Consider the following 20,416-nt stretch of genomic DNA (forward strand, 5'->3'; position numbering starts at 1 on the left):
CCATTGTGTTAAAGCTTGTTTTTAACAACATCAACATGTTGGCAGCCAAAGTACATGACTTGAATCTGAAAATGGACCCCCAGACAGAGTTATTAATTTAACAGGCTAGCAAGCCAAGAATGGGTAAGATTCGCACAGAGCCTTACCAACCTAAGACAGAAGTGTATTGCTTTTGATAATGCATATTTCACAATGGGTAACAAAGGCATTCTTGTCAGAATGACCTAAGTCATTGTTTATGAAATAAAAAAGGGGAGAGGTGGAAAGCTTTTGGGGCTCCTTGGCAAGATCTGACATGGGCCAAGGACAAGGAAATGGGCTGCTTGGAAGGAATCTGACATTAGGCTAGAAGAAAAAAGTAATTTCAGGCAGGAATCTAAATCTCAGGCTAGAACAAAGAAGTAATTACAGGCAGGAATCTAAATCTTAGGCTAGAACAAAGAAGTAAGCTTCAGGCATGAAAATGACTTTGGGCTAAGACAGGGAAGTAGGCTCAGATATTTTGGTCACCCTGATAAGCCCCTTAGAAATAGTGATCAAAGGAGTGATCATGGGACTCTGTTTACTGCCTTGCTTGTTCTTTGACTATTTGTGTTTATTGTCTTACTTGTTCCTTGACTATTTGCATCTATTGTATTGCTAGACCCTCAACGTAGAACTGACCTTAATACTTGCATGAAATTAAAATGGTATAAAAGCATAAAGGAGGAGGGGGGATGGGATAGGGGATTTATGGGGGAAGGGGAAAGGGAATAACATCTTGAATGTAAATAAATAAAATATCCAATAAAAAAGTCAAATAGATGGCCTTATATGGTTTCTCTGATATGTGTTTCTCTGTTTCCCTATATTTGTTTCTCTGATAAGTATATACAACCCGGAGAAAGCTCACATCCATGTATCCATGCTGTACACAAACCAGAGGTCCAAGGGTAAAAGAATGCTATAGTTTGAATAAAAATGGCCCACAGGCTTCAGGGAGTGGCACTGTTAGGAGAGGTGGCCTTACTGGAGGAGAAAGTGCATCACTAGGGGCTTGGCTTTGAGATCTTAGAAGCTCAAACCAGGTCTAGTAGCTCACAGTCTCTTTGCTGCCTGCCTATCTGGATGAGAACTCTCAGCTCTTCCTCCAGCACCATGTCTGCTTGCACAAACCATGTTTCCTGCCATGATGATAATGGACTGAACCTCTGAACCTGTAAGCCCCAATTAAATGTTTTTCCTTATACGAGTTGCCGTGGTCATGGTGTCTCTTCAGAGCAATGGGAACCCCAGCTACAACAGATGCCTAAGTCCCATGAACAATGGGGTTCAAATGAGGAGTAGACAGAAAAGAAGTGTTGACAGAGGCAATCACCGGGTTCATGTATGTTATAACCAGGAGCCTGGCTGAGGATGGTTTTATGGTCAAACGTATAGCATGTGTTTATAAAGATGGCTCTGTTTGTAAAGACAAAGCATCTGATTTGTGTCCATGTCCTTCTTGTGATTCTCTTGAAAACAAAGTAAAATCTTTGTTGTCTCTACTTTCTTTCATTACAATGTCAAAATCTTATGCGTGTTTGAATCCTGTTACTGTTTTACAGATAGACATACTTGAAAACCCACCTTTCCAGAACTATCCATGCTTTAGAAAGACTGCAAAAGCTACAGATATGGAATCCTGGAATGTCTCATTAGGATATGATAGCATCAAGAGTGTAGTTAGAGAGCTTTAGTTCAAGTGCCAGCATCCTCCTACACAACATCGAGACTGAGGATGCTCTGGGCATCACAGCTGTTAGACACTGAAGGATACTGTGTGGAGGATGAGGGCTGGGGATGTAGCTGAATGCTAGAGAACTTGCCTACCATCTAGGAGGAGGCCCTGTGCTCAAACCCTAGACACAAAACCAAACAACACAGTCTCCCTGCCAAAGCACTTAGTGAGAGGACAGATTATTAGCATCCAGGAAAGCATCAAATATGAGAAACTTACTGCTGTAAGTATTCAAAAATTAATTTCCTTTCCTTACTCTGGCACTAATGAATCCTTTCTTTAGTGCTGGTTTTGAGTTTAAGGTTGAAACACAAAATTTAGTCAACTTCTAGAAAGAGTGTTGCATCACAGAGATGATGCAAAACTCACAGTGAAAGAATTCCATAAAAAAGTCTTTCTTGCTTGTAATAAACTTCATGTGGAACGGGGCTCACCCTAATTTGCATAACATGGCTTCAGAGAACACTGGCTGTGGGCATGCAAAGCATCCTTTTCTTGTTCCAGTGGCTAATATTTCTTTGTTTGCTTTTGTAGGGAGTGAGTTATGGCCTGACATTTTCAATGCTAAAAAAAAAGGCAGCTCCTGTGAGTTGTGGTGGCATATACATTTAATTCCATCACAAGGGAGGAAGAGACAGGAGAATTGCAGTCAATTATGGAGTTAGCCTGGACTGTAGAGAGAGTTGAGGCTAGTTTGGGCTACATGCATCAAGACCTTGTCTCAAAGTGAAAAAAGAAGTCCCTTGTGCATTTGCAAAAGTACTATTCTAACACAATTCTTTTTCTAAAATCATCTTAAGAATAACTTTAGTTATGTGTATGTATGTGTGGGTATGTGCACACAAATGCAGGTGGCCATGGAGACCAGTGGAATTGATTCCCTGGAGCTCCCTGATGTGGGTGCTGGGAACTGAACCTGAGTCCTCTATAAGAACAGTAAGTGCTCTTAACTGCTGAGCCATCTCCCATAATTTTTGGCAGTGTCTGAGCTCTCGCAGCAGGGAAGGCAGCAGCATTCTCTGCATGGACATGCATGGGGGCATCTGCAGGCCCATCCTACATGCTCACTCTTCTCACCCTTCCACATCTATGTTGTAACAGCTTGCCCACATAGAAGGCTTGAATAAGTCATTTACAACATTCACCTAAACTACTCAATTGTTGCTGTTCTTCTAACGGATTCCCTATTTGCCACTTGCTCCTCTTTCCCCGCTTTCCCCCAGACTTTAAACTACCATAAGGTAAAAGGGTGTACAATAAAGTCTTTTAGACATTTAGGAAAAAAGACACCATCTGAATCTAGAACTTGTAACTCATCTCAGAACTTTAGAAGAGCCATTCGGATGCCAAGAGCAGGAACACAATGTGGATCCATTTAAAACTTACAAAATGATTATTGCCCCACAGAACACAGGGGCCACTTGGAAGATAAGACCCTTGAAAGAAGCACAAACTTACAGATGGTCAGAAGGATCTAACCTGAGCCCAACCCTGAGCACTTGGGTGTGTCAGGGGCAGAATCCAGAGGTGGGGGCTGCATGGGATCCTGCAGATACAACTTTTGAAGGGAGCAAGGAAGGGGTAAGACTCATGGGACATTCCAGGAGGCAAGGGCTGGGAGCTCCAACAGCACCAGCACCTGGCCCTCCCAGGGTACCCCAGGTGCTCATCCTCAGTGAAGAAGCTTGCTGAAGGCCTGACAGCTGAAACCATCTTCTTCATCTGCTTCTTCTTCCCTACTGGAATAGTGCCGTCCTTCATGTGTCGTGGACACTAATGCCTCTTCTCCCCCCTGCGTCAACAGTGTTCAAATGGACCGGGTATAAGAATCTTCAGCTTGTTAAAATAATTTGCCAGGCTTTAACCTCAGAGTTTCTGGTTGTGTTTCTCTGGGTAGGGCCCATAGGGGTATTTCTGACATGTGTCCTGGGGCTGCAGCTGAACTGGGGAACATGCTTTATGGAGTACCAAGAGAGCTCATGGCTCCCAACAAATATCCCACCTCTCTTCTTCCCTGCCTGACTCTGCTTGTGCACACATTTAATCCTTCCCTCAAGGTGGCTTCCTCTCTGCCTTTCCTTTTGTCTCCAGCATCCTGTGGGGATAGACCCTCACTACTTTGCTGCTTGCAATGTCAGCTCACTCACAATAACCAACTGACGTCCCCTTCTGCACCTGAAGGCCTGCAGACTAACCTCTCTCTTAAATGGAACAACACTTCTACCTGGAAGCAAATGTATCTTTCTCCATCCTGCAGCCACCACCAAGACCAAGGGGACGACTGCCTGGCCCCGCCCACCACATGTTCTGTACCTCCCCAGTCCAGTGTTCTCATCTCCCTTTCTTTTCTTCCCTCCCTCCCTCCCTCCCTCCCTCCCTCCCTCCCTCCCTCCCTCCTACCTTCCTTCTTTCCTTTTTTGTTGTTGTTTTGATTTTCTGAGAGAGTCTTGATACATAGCCCCAACTGGACTCCAACTCACTTTGTAGCCAAAATTTATATTTTTCTGCCTCATGCACCCAAATGCTGGCATTATATGTAGCCATCTCTTGGCTACACAATGACATTTTCCTTCTGTGCTTGAGTGCCTGCATGGATGTCTGTATACCATACACATCCTTGATACACAGGGAGGCCAAAGAAGGCACTGGATTCCTTGGAACTGGCTATAAGCTGTCTTATGGGTGCTGGGAAGGAAACCTGGCTCCTCTGCAAGAGCATCAAGTGCTCTAAACTGCAGAGACATCTCTTCAGCCCCATATTCTGACTTTTCAACCAGTTTGTTTGACTTTAGCCTTTCGAAATCCACTATAAATAATTGAAATTCCTTGGACACATCTTTTCTACTCCTATGTCTTTAATTATTTCCTTCCTGGTTTTATACCTCAAAATTGTTTCAACTGCTTTTCTTCCCTTGCCTTTTCCTTGCAAAAGGACAGCTCAGTGGCTGTCTCCTCCATGAAGCCTTCTCTCCCCACCTCTGGATCTCTTTAGATTTAGTCTTAGAGAATGGGAACAGGTTTATTATCTGTACAAATAGCTTGAGCGGTTCGAAGGCAGGCACTTTGCTTTACTTAGCTTCATATCCCCTAGGAGGCCAAAGTGACTATGGAAGGCACTAAATTATATTTTATTGCATTGAACTGAATAAACAATATTCTTTAACAATATTGTTTCCATATTGTGGTAATCTGAATGAGAATGGCTCCCATAGGCTTCTAAGTTTGGATGCTTGGTCCATAGTTAGTGGAACTGCTTGGGAAGACTTAGAAGGTATGGCCTTGTTGTGTTACTGGGAGTGGACTTTGAGGTTTCAAAGGACCACTCCAGGTCTATTGTCTCTTTCCTGCTTGCTGCCTGCAGATCAGAATGTAAAGTTCTCAGCTACTACCCAATGCCATGTATGTCTGCTTCCTGTCATGATGATAACCCTCTAAAACAATAAGCAGACCTCCAAGTAAATGCTTTCCTTCATAAAAAAGTGTCTTGGTCGTGGTGTCTCTTCACAACGGTAGAATAATTAAGACACTCAAATATTTTTAAAATGTTTGTAAAACAGACAATACTGGCCCTCCTTCCTCTTTCTTCTCTCCGTCTCTCTTGTTTCTCTCTCTCTCTCTTTCACATACACACACTGGTGGGAGTGGGGGAAGGAAGAGAGAGAGAGAGAGAGAGAGAGAGAGAGAGAGAGAGAGAGCGCAACAATGTTGTAAAAGAAAGGTGTGAGGAATATTTCTGGACTTCCATTTTCTCACCTGGTCTGCCATTAGTGTTTCTTTCCCAAGATGTGTTAGCAGTTGAGGCAGTAAGACAGGACAACTCATTGCTGTGGACTTGTCATTTGTATCAAGGGATATTTACCATCCACATTCCCCCAGTACTAAAAAATAACCTTTAGTCACCATGAAAACTGGACAAAACTGTCTCACACAATTACGGATGGGGTGTAGAGGTAGACATCTCATCTACCTCGACTTGGGAGGGGCTGTTGGGTTATCCTATAGTCTTTTCCATCTCTAATGTATGTTTTTTATTAAATCATACCAATGAAGGCTGAGATGCAGACTAGAAGCTAATCAGAATTATTCTTTATCTGTACATTCTCCTGAATCCGCTATGGGGATAGGCCTCAAGCCACATGTCCTAGGGACAAGCAGAGGACAGTACAGATTTCCCTCTACATTTTCAGTTTACTAATCTGAGCGATAATCTCAGGATAAAAATGGGCTTATCCAAGTATGAGCTGTGTTCTAGACACATGCGAATCAGCTGAGGGCATGTGCTGTTTAGATGTCAGATAACAGAGTCCTAACAATCCCTCTGGGGAAGTGCTCAGTTAGGTTTGAGTGAAACCTGGGAACTTGCTCTTTAGAAATAAGTGCCCTGAGGAATTTCCATGAAGATGGGCCATGGACAACTTTGGAAAGCACTGCCCCAGAAGGCCTCTATCTAACACAGCCTTAAATTCAAAATGTTCTTTAGTTGCAAGTCTTGGCTTTAGTTCCAAGCATCAGATTTATTTCCAAAGGGGAAGTTTAAAAAACATGTCATTTTAGGGAAATAAAAGTGAAGCAAGAGACAGACTTGACTTTTGGTTACTAGGAATCCAATCTTGGGCCATGAGGGTGCTCAGTACTTACTCTGCCACTGAGGTACACTGTCCAGCTTTGAGACTTTATAGAAAACATTTCCTTAGCTAAAGAGAGGAAGAAATATCATAGAAAATTACAGTGGGATATCATGTAAACAGACTCCTTGTGAGATGACTTAAGCAGCATGTCAATTTTTACCAAGACATGAAATTAACTTATATTTCTATACAATGAATAAGGCTTAAGGAAAGGGAAAAGAAAGTAAATTAGGCCTTGGTAACATTTTTACCATATAAAAAGAGCAGACTTCTGATAACAGAGAACAGCCTGTAAGTGAGGTCTCAGTTTTTAAAGAAGTATATAATTTACAGGAGAATGCAGCAGACGGTGGTACACGTACATGTGTGTAGAACAGAGGAAAACTTTAGTTGTTGTTGTTGAAATGGGGTCTTTCACTGGCCTGAAACCACCAGAGGCAGGCTAGGCTGGCTGGCCAGTGAGCTCCAGAGATCTGCCTGTCTCTGCTTCTAAAGTGTTGGGGTTCTGAGTGTTTATGTGAGTTCTGGAGGTCCTGGTGCTTAAGGGTCAACAGTTTACGAATTTGCTATTTCTGCTATCTAGAGGTAGCTTTAATGACTGGAAGCCTTCAGAGCCGTAAAGCACTGGAGAACCTAACAACAAGGTCAGAGAGAGCCTTCGTTCCCCAGGTCCTGGATGAGGTTTCCAGAGCAGCAGCAGAGCTGTCTGTCACTCAGGGTGTGTGGCTCACAAAGCTCTATGGATGATCCTGGTTCCCAAGTTTGGATCTTATTCCAACTTAATGCTTAAATGGTTCTGGACTGATTTAAATCTCACCAAAACAAAACAAACAAACAAGCAAAAGCTGGGGGCGGGGGCACGGCTGGTCACACAAGCCTTTGATCCCAGCACTCAGGAGGCAGAGGCAGAGGCCGGCTGATCTTTGAGTCCAGCCTGTTCTACAGAGTGAGTTCCAGGATAGTCAGGGATATACAAAGAAACCATTTCTCAGAAACAAAACAAAACAAAACAACCAACCAAGTAAACAACTAAAATCTCATCCTAGCTGTGTTTCCTGGAATTTAACTCACTTCAGTCCAAAAGGAAGGCTGATTTATCTAACATTCAGGTCCCCATGTTGGTGAGCAGTATATTCTCCATTATTTGAAGGAGGCCGAGGCCGAGGCCGAGGCCGAGGCAGAGGCAGAGGCCGAGGCCGAGGCAGAGGCAGAGGCAGAGGCATCTCTGAGTTCAAGTCCAGCCTGGTCTACAGAGTGAGTTCCAGGACAGCCAGGGCTACACAGGGAAACCCTGTCTTGAAGAGAAAAAAAAAAAAAAATCAGAAAACCTGAAAGTGTCATTACTAGAAGACTAAATACAATCCTCTTCCATACAGAAGCCTACAACCTTTCTGTCTTTATCTGCAAGTGAATACAACTAGTTAGGAAACACAGTGTTGAATGAAACGAGGTGATTCACAAACTGAGTGGAGTGATGCACACCTATGGCCTTGGCACTTGGGAGGGAGAGCAGAAGGTCGGAAGTTCACGGTCATCGCTGTCTATATAGTGAGTTCAAGGGCTCCTCGATGCTCTGTCTTAAGTGAATAAATAGGAAGAAGGAATGAAAGAAAGAAGGGAAGGAAGGTACAATACATCACAATGGAAGCAGAGAGTCTATTTAAAGGCCCAACAAAAGTCTCCAGAAATAAAATGAACAAGCAAAGTGGAAATGCCACTGAGCTGTCTTAAAAAGAAAGCAGCTCACTTTTCAACAGAAGATGCAGTTTTTAAATGTCAAGGCTTCTCTCAACTCTTCTAATCACAGTGAAAATGCCAATATCATAAAATTGCCATAAAATTTTCTAAAAATCCTGAAAAGGAAGACTAAAGATCAAGGGGCTGGTCTTAATGCTTGTAAAAATGCTCAACTAGGTTAGGGTGAATCACACCAAGTCCACTTCTGAGAACTGTCCCACATGTGTGCCTATGAACAGATGCACCTCACTGGAGCATCTGTGAACCAGGGGACAAGCCTGGTGTCCTTGCTAAGGTGTCACTCACCTTGCTTTAACAGAGTTCCTCACTTGGAGCTTACAGATACAATGGATTGACTTTGACCAGCTAGTGGGCTCCGGGAAGCTGCCAGTCTCAACTGTCCCAGCACTGGGATTATAAGAGCATGTCTTAGCCAAGCAGTGGTGTCTTATGGCTTTAATCCCAGCTCAGGAGGTAGAGGCAGATAAATCTCTTCGAGTTTGAGGCCAGTGTGGTCTACAGAACAAGTTCCAGAACAGCCAGGGCTTCACATAGAAACCCTGTGTCCAATAAACAAACAAACAAACAAACAAAACAACCCCCCCCAACCAAAACCAAACAACCAAGTGAACACAACATGCCTCCACACCCAGACAGTTTCACAGCGGTTCTGAGGATCAAATTCAGCAACTCATGCTTATGAACCACACACTTTACCAGCTGAGCTATGTCCCAGGCCTTGATCTATTCTTTCTATAACACTGAATTTTGAAAAGAAGGAAGAGCTGTGTCTTCAGACCAGAAGACCTTTCCTGGAAGAATGCAGAAGTCTGCCATGCATATCTGACTATTAGCATATAGTCTGGTCTATTTCTTCTTATGAGATTCTGATATTAATAACAAGTAGAGATTGGAAAGTTATAAGAAGCAATACAAATGCTAACCTAGAAGAAAAGATGATGCTTTGTTAATTTATTGCTGCTTAGGAGAGTGCCCCTAAAAAACTGTTCCCAGATATTAAAGTCTGGTTCTTCCTCATTTAAAAAGGACTGTATCAAAATGTATAACATTGAGTAACATTCCTGGGGGATGCTTTCATCAAGGTAAAACGAAATAGTAAGAACCAGGGTTCTTCCACAAACTCGGCAAGCAAGCCCACATGCAAATCGAGCAGAAAGAACTGTACTTGGTAATTTAATTTTCTTGTATGCCAGATAGCAAAGGAAGACACAGGACCATAGCATTTCTAGAACTTCATCTCTCAAGATTCTGTTACCCTAGTTTTAGGAAAACTCAATAGCAGGTGGATTTTATCAGAAAATTTCTTAAAGAGCCCTCAGCTTCGGTATCTCTGTTACCTTCTACTAACCTTCCTCTTCAACCTGACAAAGAGCAGATAAATGCCTACTCACGCTGTCAGTTTGTCTACAGACACTGCACACACCAGCCTGAGAAGCCGTCCTGAAATGAAAGTCGCTATCTGATGTAGGAGCCATGTCTGACTCTCTGGGGCTTGACTTTTCTTCCACTACAAATGATTCAGTCCCCTAAACCTTATGGATCCACATCTTTCAAATGCAGACCCTAAAAGCGCCCAAGTTCTGGGGAGCACAAACACTAATTGCTTCAGGGAATGAAAAAAAAACATATTAAACAGAATCCATGTCTTCAAGAAAATCAGCTGCCTCCCTCCCTGGAATGTCAACTGCAAGAGGGCACAGACCTTGTGGGTGCTGCTCCTCGGGGAATCACAGCACAGAGAAAACAGAAAGGAATCAAAATTCCTGTCAGCAAAGCAACAGACGGAGAGAGAGGCACAAGCCAGCAGCACTTCAGCACCAACGGTGCGTGCTTCATCCCACTGAGGTACAAGGCCAAGACTGACAGCAGTTAAAACAGAGAATAGGCTGGAGAGATGGCTCAGCAGTTAAGAGCACTGGCTGCTTGCTCTTCCAGAGGTCCTGAGTTCAATTCCCAGCAACCACGTGGTGGCTCACAACCATCTGTAATGAGATCTGATGTCCTCTTCTGGTGTGTCTGAAGATAGTTATGGTGTACTTATATACATGAAATAAATAAATAAATAAATAAATAAGTCTTTAAAAAGATACATAGAGAGAATACAGGGGGGCAGACAGAGGGAATGAGCACTGAGTCACTCAAAAGGATGGATTTAGACAGACAAGTAGGGGATGAGATTATCAAATCGTGTTAAGAATGATAAGAGGCTGTGGCCCGAGTCGCATCCGCTGAAGGCCTGTGTGCTCAGGTTTGGTTCTGAGTATGATAAAGGCGATGGGGCCTGTAGGAAGTGGGGTCAAATGGGAGGCCTCAGGTACCAGAGAGTGTCTTCGAAGAAAAACGTGGGGTCCTGTACCTCCCTCCTCCTGACCAAGAGGTGAGCAAATTTGTCCTGCCATGTGCTGCCATGTGCTTTCTGCCACTGCTGTCTATCTCAACCCCCAGGGGCCCAAACCAATGTAATCACCCAGCATTGGGTGGTCCCCTGGAAAGGCAAGCCAAGGATCAACCTTTCCTCTGTATAAGTTAATTGTCTTAGGTCTTTTGTGATAGTCACATCACATCTATCCTGTGACAGATGAGGAGGCAGGGCAGAAGGCTTGGAAAAGGTAACCGGATCGAAGTTAACCTCTACAGGAAACAGACTAAAGGGCAGACGTGAGTCTTAGACAGCGATACAGTGACAGTGGCTAGACTACTGGCTGACCCTGGTGTCCCCTACACAGGTTAAAAAAAAAAAAACAAACCTCTAAAACCAAGTGGAATGGTTTACAAAAGCCTGTGGTTTAATAAAGAAGAATAAAAGCTACAGCTTAAATTCAATGACAACTTTCAAACAAATACAGTTTTGTTTTCCCCGTAAGGGCAATTTACTTTTACCATCACAGTGGGCTAGTTTAACATTTCTGAAACTGTAACTTTTCGTTAATGTTAACCAGAGAATGATGGTATTTGCTGATTCTGGAAGACCCAGAAATATGCAGACGTCAAAGCTCCGAGTGGTTCTTTGTTGCGTGTCACATTTTTGAAGACAGCTTCAGATAAACCCAACAATTGAGCTGCTGTAAATACCCTTGCTCTTTCATAAATTTCTCGCTATATTTAGAAGTACAGCTTCCTTTGTTCACAGACTGCGCCAACTGCTCTGTATTTAGATTCCCAAAGGTGTGCCTTGGACTCATTTGCTAGCTGAATGAATAGCTACGTGGCTGGATGAACAGGAGAGCTAACAGACAGCTCTGTTGGGATGTTGCAGATGTGGCCCACAGAGTGCTCCGTATGTGTGGGTCCCTGACCAGCTATCCCTAAGGTTCCCACCTTCACAAGCATGCCTTTCATACTCAACACAGTGAGACTGGATTAAACTGGAGTAGAGGCAGCAAGATAGGTTGATATATAATAGTCGTTCTTAAAAAAAAAAAAAAAAAGGCTGAGTATGGTGGCAGATGCCCTTGATCCAGGCACTCGAGAGGCAGAGGCAGGAAGGTCTCTGTGAGTTCAAGCCCAGAATGGTGTGGCAAGAGCTCTGTCATTGGATAGAGAAGAGGTAGGCAGAGCTAGGAGTGGGGAAGAGGAAGGAACAAGAAGACAGAAGGAGAGAGGAAAGAAGATAGAGGCAGATGTCCACGTGTCTCTAGCTGTCTAATGTAGTTATAAATATCAAGGTCAGGTAATTGGGTTAACAATTCTAATTGTGTGGGCATCTTGTGTGTTGAGTATTTGCTGATATGTAAATCCATTGGATAATCTTTAAGCACTAAGTGTCTTCATTCTACCAGGTACTGTGAGGATGGTGGACATTGTCTGGGGTTGAGCCAAGCACTATGAGGGTGGCAGAGTTGGCACAAGGATCATGCTTAGAGCCATGGAGTCCACGGAGCTGACCAGTGGAGGCAACAGCCACACCAACATCTCATCGGTCCCGGGCCACTCTTCTGGCCAGCCAGTGATGCGCTTAGGTACAGGAATTTAGAGCAGAAACATGGCGGCCAGGAGCTAGCCACCCTGCTTTTTCTAATACTTCCCGCTAAAGCATGGTCTACAGAATGAAATCTAGGACAGACATGAGACCCTGTTTCAAAAACAAACAAAAGTTCTGGTGGACAAGGAAGGAGGTGTTAGTGAGAGCAGGACAGTTGTCTTACAAGGCTAAAGGAAGCACCTGTCATAGCCCCTCCCTTGCAAGAGGTCCATGCCAACAGGCACTAATGATGAGTTTACAGTCATATAATTCTCTAAAGCATGGTTCTCAACCTGTGGATCACAATCCCTGGGATTGGGTCGGGGTAGGTGCCAAGACCCTTTCACAGGGACTACATATCAGACATCCTGCTTATCAGATATTTACATTATAATTCATAACTAGCAAAATTATAGTTATGAAATAGTAATGAAAATAATTTTATGGTTGTATGTCACCATAACATGCGGACCTATATTAAAGGGCCACAGCATTAGGAAGGCTGAGAACCACTGCTCTAAAGTACTTCATTCTCCTGAAGAGAGGCCTCAGAATCTACACAGCCCCAGTCTATTGTGTGTAAGAGGCAGGAAGAGGTCAGTGGAGAGAGGAAGACTGTTGGTGACTGTGCTGGTCAGCTCCCCACATTGTGACAAATGCCTGAGAGGATGACCCTAGAAAGAGGAAGGACTTTGCTTATAGCTTCATATGCTTCAATCCATGGCCAGTTGGCCCATTGCTTTTTGAAGCTGTGATGAGGCAGTCTATAGAGCTGGAGTGTGTGACAGAGGAAGCAACTCACCAGGAAGCAAGAAGGGTTAGGTAGATCCAAGACTGAACTTATTGGCTCCATGTCTTAAAGGTTCCCCCGGCTCCCAATAGCTCCACAGGCTGTTCTCCATGCCTTTAGCAGACACTTATTCAAACCACAGCATTTACTAGGGACACCGAGTGAGGGAGTCAGAGCATGGGATGCCTGTCAGATTTCTGGGCAGCTTCTCATTCCTTGCTAAAACCCATATTTCGGAGGCTCACAGCCCTCAGATCACGACTTCCCTTTTAGCTTTTACATCTCCTGTGCAAATGAAGTCACAGGAGACATTCAGCTGTTACAAACTTCATGTCAAGCTTTGAAGTGCTTTTTAATAGCAGAAATATTTGGCTCACGTGTGGGCTTTGTAGCTATGGTAAATACCTCTTAGTTATCTGTCGCTGCTGTTATTCCACACCTCCAATTTGGGAGAAATTCTGCATATGCATTGAGGCGCTAGAAAAGAATATTGAACTATATCTGAGCTCTTTTGTGAATGGGTTCCTTTTATTTCTTCTCTCATGGAACTAATACGTTCATCGCATTGTACTGGTTATGGGTGGGAAGGCAATGGGCACTGAGGGGCGCTGATTACTGTGACAGTGGCTGGTGGCTTTGCTTTCTTAGCTGCTGGAGGTTAAGGGGTCAAGCAGTTGCTTACTGATCTTACAGTAAGATCACGCTCAGAATCATTTGCTTGCACAACCCCCCATCTCTCTCTCTCTCTCTGTGTGTGTGTGTGTGTGTGTGTGTGTGTGTACATGTAGTAGAGGCTACAGGCCAATGTTGAGTGTTCTCTACCTTATTTTATGGGGAAGAATCTCTTACTGAACCTGAGCTCACCTGATTGGCTAGACTGGCTAGTCAATGAGACCCAGAGACAGTCCTGTCCCCACCTCCGCTGTGCTAGAGCTCCAGGCACACAACATTGAACCATTTTTGATTTCTTTTTTTAACATGGGTGCTAAGATTTGAACTCAGGTCCTCAAGCTCGTGGCAAACATTTCACCAACTGAGCCATTGCCCAGTCCCTGCTTCCTAGCAATGCTTTAGAAGACTTTGAATAAAAATGCTGTTACTTTTTACAAAAGAGGAAAGTGACCACAATTAGTCTGTGATAAAGGTAGAAAAAGAAAAAAACAAAACAAAACAAAAAAGTCCCTCATTAGGGAGTCCTATATCATTATTGAAATGCAGTCTTAGGTCTTTATGGCCTGCCATGTATCAGAACAATAGATTTAGACGTAGGTAGCATCTCTGCGAAGGGCCACACTTGAACAAAGGCCAGGCACTAAGTGTTTGGGATCTGCCCTGAGCTAACCGTAACAGTTTACTTCCTTATGCTACTTAATTATTTTATGAAATGATAACAGAAAATTCTATTGCACTCTCCAAGTTAAACACTTGACACTTTTATTCCTTAAAAAATGCAACATTTTAGAAGTCTAGATATGTTTATTAATTAGTGATTATTAACACTCAGTAAACAACATTATGTCTTGTAAAAACACAATTTCGCTGCACAGCGTGAAGCTGGGGTCTATTATCCCCGATTCCATATGCTGAAATACACTCAAGCGCTCACAAATGACCCTAAGCAGTACGTAACTGTAAACGGGAGCCACACAGAAAATGCACTTTTGATTGATAACTAAAAGACCAGGTTGGAAAGCACTCGACAAAATGAAGTCCTGTCCAGAAGGCGACGGCTGTGGGAGTCGCGGAGGAAGGGCTCCCCTAGGTCTCCCTCCCCGGTGCTGAGACTGCAGCTCTGTGCCTTCGTGCCCAGCATCACTTTGGGTTTTATCCATTATGTCTAGTCACCCAACTGTTTTTCTCAAACTAAGCAGTCAGGGTAGGCAAATGTCCTCAACATGGAGAAACCTTAAAACACCAAAGGATGATGCAATAATAGTGGAGGATGAAGTAATTCCAAATGGAATTGTTACTGGAACAAACCGGTGGTTAAACACACAAAGGGGACTGTACAGAGACAGCCATTCCACCTGGAGAGCACTAAAGTGTGCCGCTCCCTTCCTAGGTCAGCTGACCACAGGGGAGACCACAGCACACTGTGGCTCTGCTAACAGAAAGCAGTGCTCCCAGCCTGGAATAGACGGAGCCGAAAGAGACCGGACACACCCAGACTGTGAAAACCATGGCTAGTGAAGGTGTCTCAGCCTCCGAGGTATTGGTGTCCTGGGGCAGACACTTCCAGGGTATGGAGGGGTTTGTTGTGTTTTGAAAGCTGGCTAGAAATAATCTCTACCACTAGACATCAGGACCAGTAGAAACCTGTAGTGATATTGTTTGCTCTGACCCCAAGACCTGAGGACAACAAGAAGAATAAAAAATGTTCCCAGTGACTGCCAGAATCCCCTAGGTTGCAAAACTGTCCGTGTTGAGGACCACTGAAATAAAGCCATTTAAGAAGGCTAATTTAAGCTGGGCTTTTCCCAACCTCATACTGAATAATCTTAGCATGAATCGACCCTTAATTCAATGTATAATATATTATCTTGAGAGTGTTCTATACTATTTGTATTTTTGGTGTTCTCATCTATTGAATGGAGTGTCTGTCCGTCTGTCTCATGGAAGTCTGACAAGATTAAATGAGACGATACATGTGAAATGCTTAGAACAGTGCCTGACACACAGAAAGTGCTCAATTAATGTTATTAATATTACGGTATTATTATTAATCATTCATAGCATCAAGAAAACAGTTTCAACTGGGACATTTTAATTCAGACAGGATACAGAAAGTTATCTTACCGGCTTGATATTGCCTGAGTCTTAAACACGCCAGTCTTCTTATTGCTTGCGATGATGTTGTTCACATCTACAGGGTACAGTTAAGAAAACTTCTGCAGCGATTATCAACTGACTACAAGAAACAACCTACAAAGACTTAGGCTTCTTATCACAATGGGATCAGCACAAGGAAAAGAGAGGCGCTGTCATAGCTCTGCCGTGAGATGCTAACTTAACACCAGCAACATCTTTTCATTTCCAGGCTTGCAATTTTTCCACCTGTGTAAGGACCATCTAGGTAGTGTCATGGTGGGGTGGGGGTACTCAGAGGACAAATGCTGGAGGGAACTGCTGGGGAGCATGAGGTGCTGTGCCACTTCCCAGGTGTGTGTGGGGAGGTCGATCAAGCATCCAAAAACAGACGTCCACCAGTCCCGGAGGACGGCAAGCCTTTGTTGACTTTCCAACCTCCTAAAAGCTTGTAGGGGAGAGGTGAGCTTCGGGGAGAGTGCTGGGAGGAGGCAGAGAGAGGGGTGGAGAGAAGCTTGGAGCATCTTTGGGAGAAAAACATAACACCAAAGAATAAAGTCAACCTAGTGAAAGGTTCTTGAAGAACTTCTGCTAGCATAGAAGGACTCCTGCAGGAGAGCCATGTTTAGATTAGAAGTACTTTGTGGACCTGATGCGTAACATCCTAAGACCCTTGGGAAAATCACATCTAGTTTCAACACTAGAAAAAGCTGGACTTCAGGTCCACCATGGGTGGTATAGGTCTTGTGAGTGCTGTTCCTTCTCTCTCTGCTCTGGCCCCTGGACGGTAAGAGGCTAATGAATACACTACGCCTGATACCCAGAACAGCTCATGCGGTCTCACTTTCGGTACTGACCTCTGTCTGTTGGTATCCCCAAAATCCCCTGGCTTTCTGATTTCTAAATATCCCCCCCCCCACACTTTATTTGACCTGGCACATTTGCTATATGAACTTCACAATCGCTCTCCTGGAATAAGGCAAGTTTAAATAAACAAGAAATAAAATAATTCTAGCGAAGGGGCAAGCTGAATGAAATTGGGCCTGTGGGGAGGACACCAGGCACACAACGATGTTCCCTATTGCTCAGAAAAACAGATTTCCTGAGCGTTCAGAACACACACTGGCTGAGACCTCCCTGCCAGAACAGAGCCACAGGATTCTTAAACTCAAATCTCTGCTTGAACTACGGGGCACACCCATTCTTCTCCGAGTGAATAAACAGGTACAGTGGTAGCTTTCTTCCCTCGGGAGTGGGGAGGAAAAATCAATTAGGTCTCCTAACGACGGGCTTTGTTGAGGTTTACAAAAGTGCCATAATGCAGACTTTCTTTTTTTCCTGAGTGAACTTTCCTGTATGCAAATTAAATACTGTTAAATTACATTCATTAAAAAAATAAAGGAGACTAATTTGCCTACTTGTTTTGATTAACTAAAATGACACAGCGGCCTACAGTTTCTGTCTATTTCAGGAGTGTTCTAGATGAAGCATCTTGCAGGAAAGGACACCTGACATCCTCAGTCTGAGAAGCAAAATTAGTAGAGTCAACTGACAACTCTTTTTTATTAAGTCCCCTCCCCTAGCCACACCCTACTCTTCGTTTCCATGGTATCCAACTGCCTACCATAATGTGCCTGGCACACCTGTAGCGTCCTTTGAGTACATGAGTAATCTATCAAGCAAAACATATTATTTTGTTAGTGAAGGTAATACTTTTTATAAAATAGTCACAGGGAAGTTAAATTATATAACTCAGAAAACCTATTAATAATTTTTAGTAAACATCTTAACACTATATACTTTATACAATTTATAAACCCATGACTCTGGGAGGTCAGGCCCAGAGCAAGCATGGATATTTATATTCTAGAAGTTGTTTTCTTAATGAAAAATTCACAGCAGTACTTAGGCTACCTTAGTTTTAGAACTGGGCAGGAAATATATTTTGTGGTTTAGAAGGGCTTTTAAAATATATTTAAAAGAAACACAAGGAGAAAAGATGGCAGGTGTTATTTCAGAACATCACCTTAAGAGATAAACTCTGAGATCGTGCCCCTAGCCTTTAGGTCCGATTGTGATGGTCTTTCTGGATGGCACTGTGTCCAATCATAGATTTTATCGTCTCCCTATGTCACCTCAGGGTAATAAAGGAAATCCAATCAAACTGAGTCAATATGAGCAGGATAATGTTCATCGCCACAGACCCAATCCTGCTCTGTGATCTGCTCCCATCACCCAGAAGATCTCATGGGGAGGGACTGGGAGCCAGAAACGCCTTCCTGTGGTTTCCAGGTGAGAAGGAGCAGCTGTCCCAGTCCCCTTCTCAGGGCAGCTGCTGGCGCCTCAAAGGGAGCCAGAGTTTTACCTCAAGCAATCCTTCTTAAACAAAGGTCAGGAGCGATCTTCCATTCAAATTATCAGTTTATTTTTATTCTTAAATACGTATACTCGTATACAATAGCAGCAACAGTCTTTTAGGTCAACTGCATACATTATAGACATGTAAAATACTGTTGAAAATATTATGAGCCTAGCTGTATAATCAGCAATTGTATTTATCAGCTGTACCTACATTTTGAATCAGGTTATTCTTCTTAAATTTATTTATTTATTTATTTATTTATTATGTTGTTTGGCAACCCCCCCCCCCATGTGTGTGTGTGTGTGTGTGTGTGTGTGTACCATATGTGTGCCTGATGTCCTTGGAGACTAAAAGAAGATATCGGATTGTCCGAGACTCCAGTTACAAACAGTTCTGAGTGCTGGGAATTGAACCTGGATCCTCTGAAGAGCACCCATAAGCTATCTGTCTGGCCCCAATATTATTATTTTTTTAAAAAAAGCTTTCATTTTAAACTCTGTCTCTGTCTCTCTCTGTCTCTCTCTGTCTGTCTCTGTCTCTCTCTGTCTCTCTGTCTCTCTCTGTCTCTCTGTCTCTCTCTGTCTCTCTCTCTGTGTGTGTGTGTGTGTGTGTGTGTGTGTAGTCTGTGTGTGGGTTTCTGGATACGTGTATGGATCTTGCAAAGGCCAGAGGTGCCGGATTACTCCTGGAGCTAGGAAGCGTGTATCCTGGGAAGCCAGTATATATGCTCTTAACTGCTGAGACAGCTCTGCAGCCCAGTATTGCTCTTTGACAATATTTAAGAAATAATAACACTGTGACTCCTGAGGCATTGCTTTTTTTGGTTTATGTTATCTTCAATTTCACTGGGGGATTAAAAGGGAGGGAAGAACACTAAGATTATAACATAAATCTTATTAATTTTGATCTCTAAATGACATTTTACATGCTCGAAAGCAGCAATTTTTTGTTCTGATTTAAGGTTACATTTTATCTATCTATCCACCCATCCATCCACCCACCCACCCACTCACCCACCCCATCCATCCATCCATCCATCCATCCATCTATCATTTTATTGTTTTGAGACAAGGTTTCTCTGTGTAGCCCTGGCAATCCTGGAACTCGTTCTGTAGACCAAGCTGGTGTTGAATCTGCTTGACTCTGCCTCCCTGGTGAGTGCTGGGATTAAAGACATGTCTGGATTTACTCTACTCTTAAATCAGTTCCTTACTCCAACAGATGGAGAAATGACACCAAGGTGGGACCAGGTCTGTTTGCAATGCCACCTGGTACCTTTATGGATGTCAGCCACTCCCACTCTTCTACCCCCTCCCTGCAGCAGGTGCACTGGGATATTCTGCTGATAACAGCACAGAGATGAGGCAAGGCAGGATGCTTGAAGCCAATCAATCAGTGGCCATGGCCAACCAGGTCGCTCACCTGCAGGTGTTTTACTTTTCTTTCCCTCCTATTTTCCCTCCCCACTTCCTGTCTCTTTTGCTTTGAGACAAGGTTTCATGTAACCCAGGCTGGCCTCGAACTCCCAATCCTCTTTCCTCCACCTCCCAAGTGCTAAGATTACAAGCAAGTTGCCCAGATCCCAGTTCTACTTTTACTCATTTGATTTGGAGAGGGCTTTGCAGTGATAAGAATTCAGCCTACCACTTCTCTCCCTTAGTCTTCTATCACTGCTACATTTCTCCAGCTACACCTTACTGAGTAGTTATTACATGTGAGGGATTTCTTTCTTACCACACTAAAAGGGAAATAACGAAGGACTTTTTTTTTATATTACTATAAAATAAATTTGAGGGGCTGGACAGCTTGGTGGTTAAGAGTACTGGCTGCTTAGTTAGGTTCCCAGCACCCACATAGTGGCTCAAAACCATCTGTAACTCCAGTTCCAGGGAATCTGATGCCCTCCTCTGGTCTCTTCAGGTACCAGGTACTCACATGCAACACAGATATGCATGCAGGCCAAACACTCATATTAAAATAATAATTAAAACCAAATTGAGAACTGGGTAAGCCAGATGATTCCATTTCCAGTTTATCCTTTGAATTCTTGTGGGTACAGATGAAATGCTATCTTTAGTAGAAGATGGTTCTCAGGATGGAAAGCTCCAGATTAAAGCCAGTGAGGTACCTTAAGGATCAAGGAGAAACTTAAGGAAACCTACTCATGAATCTGAGAAAATATCCAAGATATAAGTTTTACCTCAATTCTTAATTTCTTTTTAAACATCTCTTTGCATTAAGTCTCAGATCAACAGTTAGTTCTCCAGGGTCAAGATTCAGAGGCCTAGAGACATAGGCAACCCATGGTACATCTTAGAAAGATAAACAGCCACACAATTGGCTAACATGCTTT

The 20,416-nt window shown here is 43.4% G+C and overlaps 1 protein-coding gene across 1 annotated transcript in view; it reads right to left on the minus strand.

Annotated features, from left to right (window-relative positions):
• The window catches only part of Camkmt (calmodulin-lysine N-methyltransferase), a 357,972-nt gene that overhangs the window by 35,666 nt on the left and 301,890 nt on the right, over positions 1-20,416 (minus strand). The window contains exon 7 of the mRNA XM_028765088.1: positions 15,693-15,759. Within this exon, the coding sequence (XP_028620921.1) occupies positions 15,693-15,759 (67 nt within the window). The remainder of the gene's footprint in view (positions 1-15,692; positions 15,760-20,416) is intronic.

This window comes from Grammomys surdaster, unplaced genomic scaffold (assembly GCF_004785775.1).
Source record: "Grammomys surdaster isolate TR1022 unplaced genomic scaffold, NIH_TR_1.0 149, whole genome shotgun sequence".
In the NCBI taxonomy this organism is placed as follows: Eukaryota; Metazoa; Chordata; class Mammalia; order Rodentia; family Muridae; genus Grammomys; species Grammomys surdaster.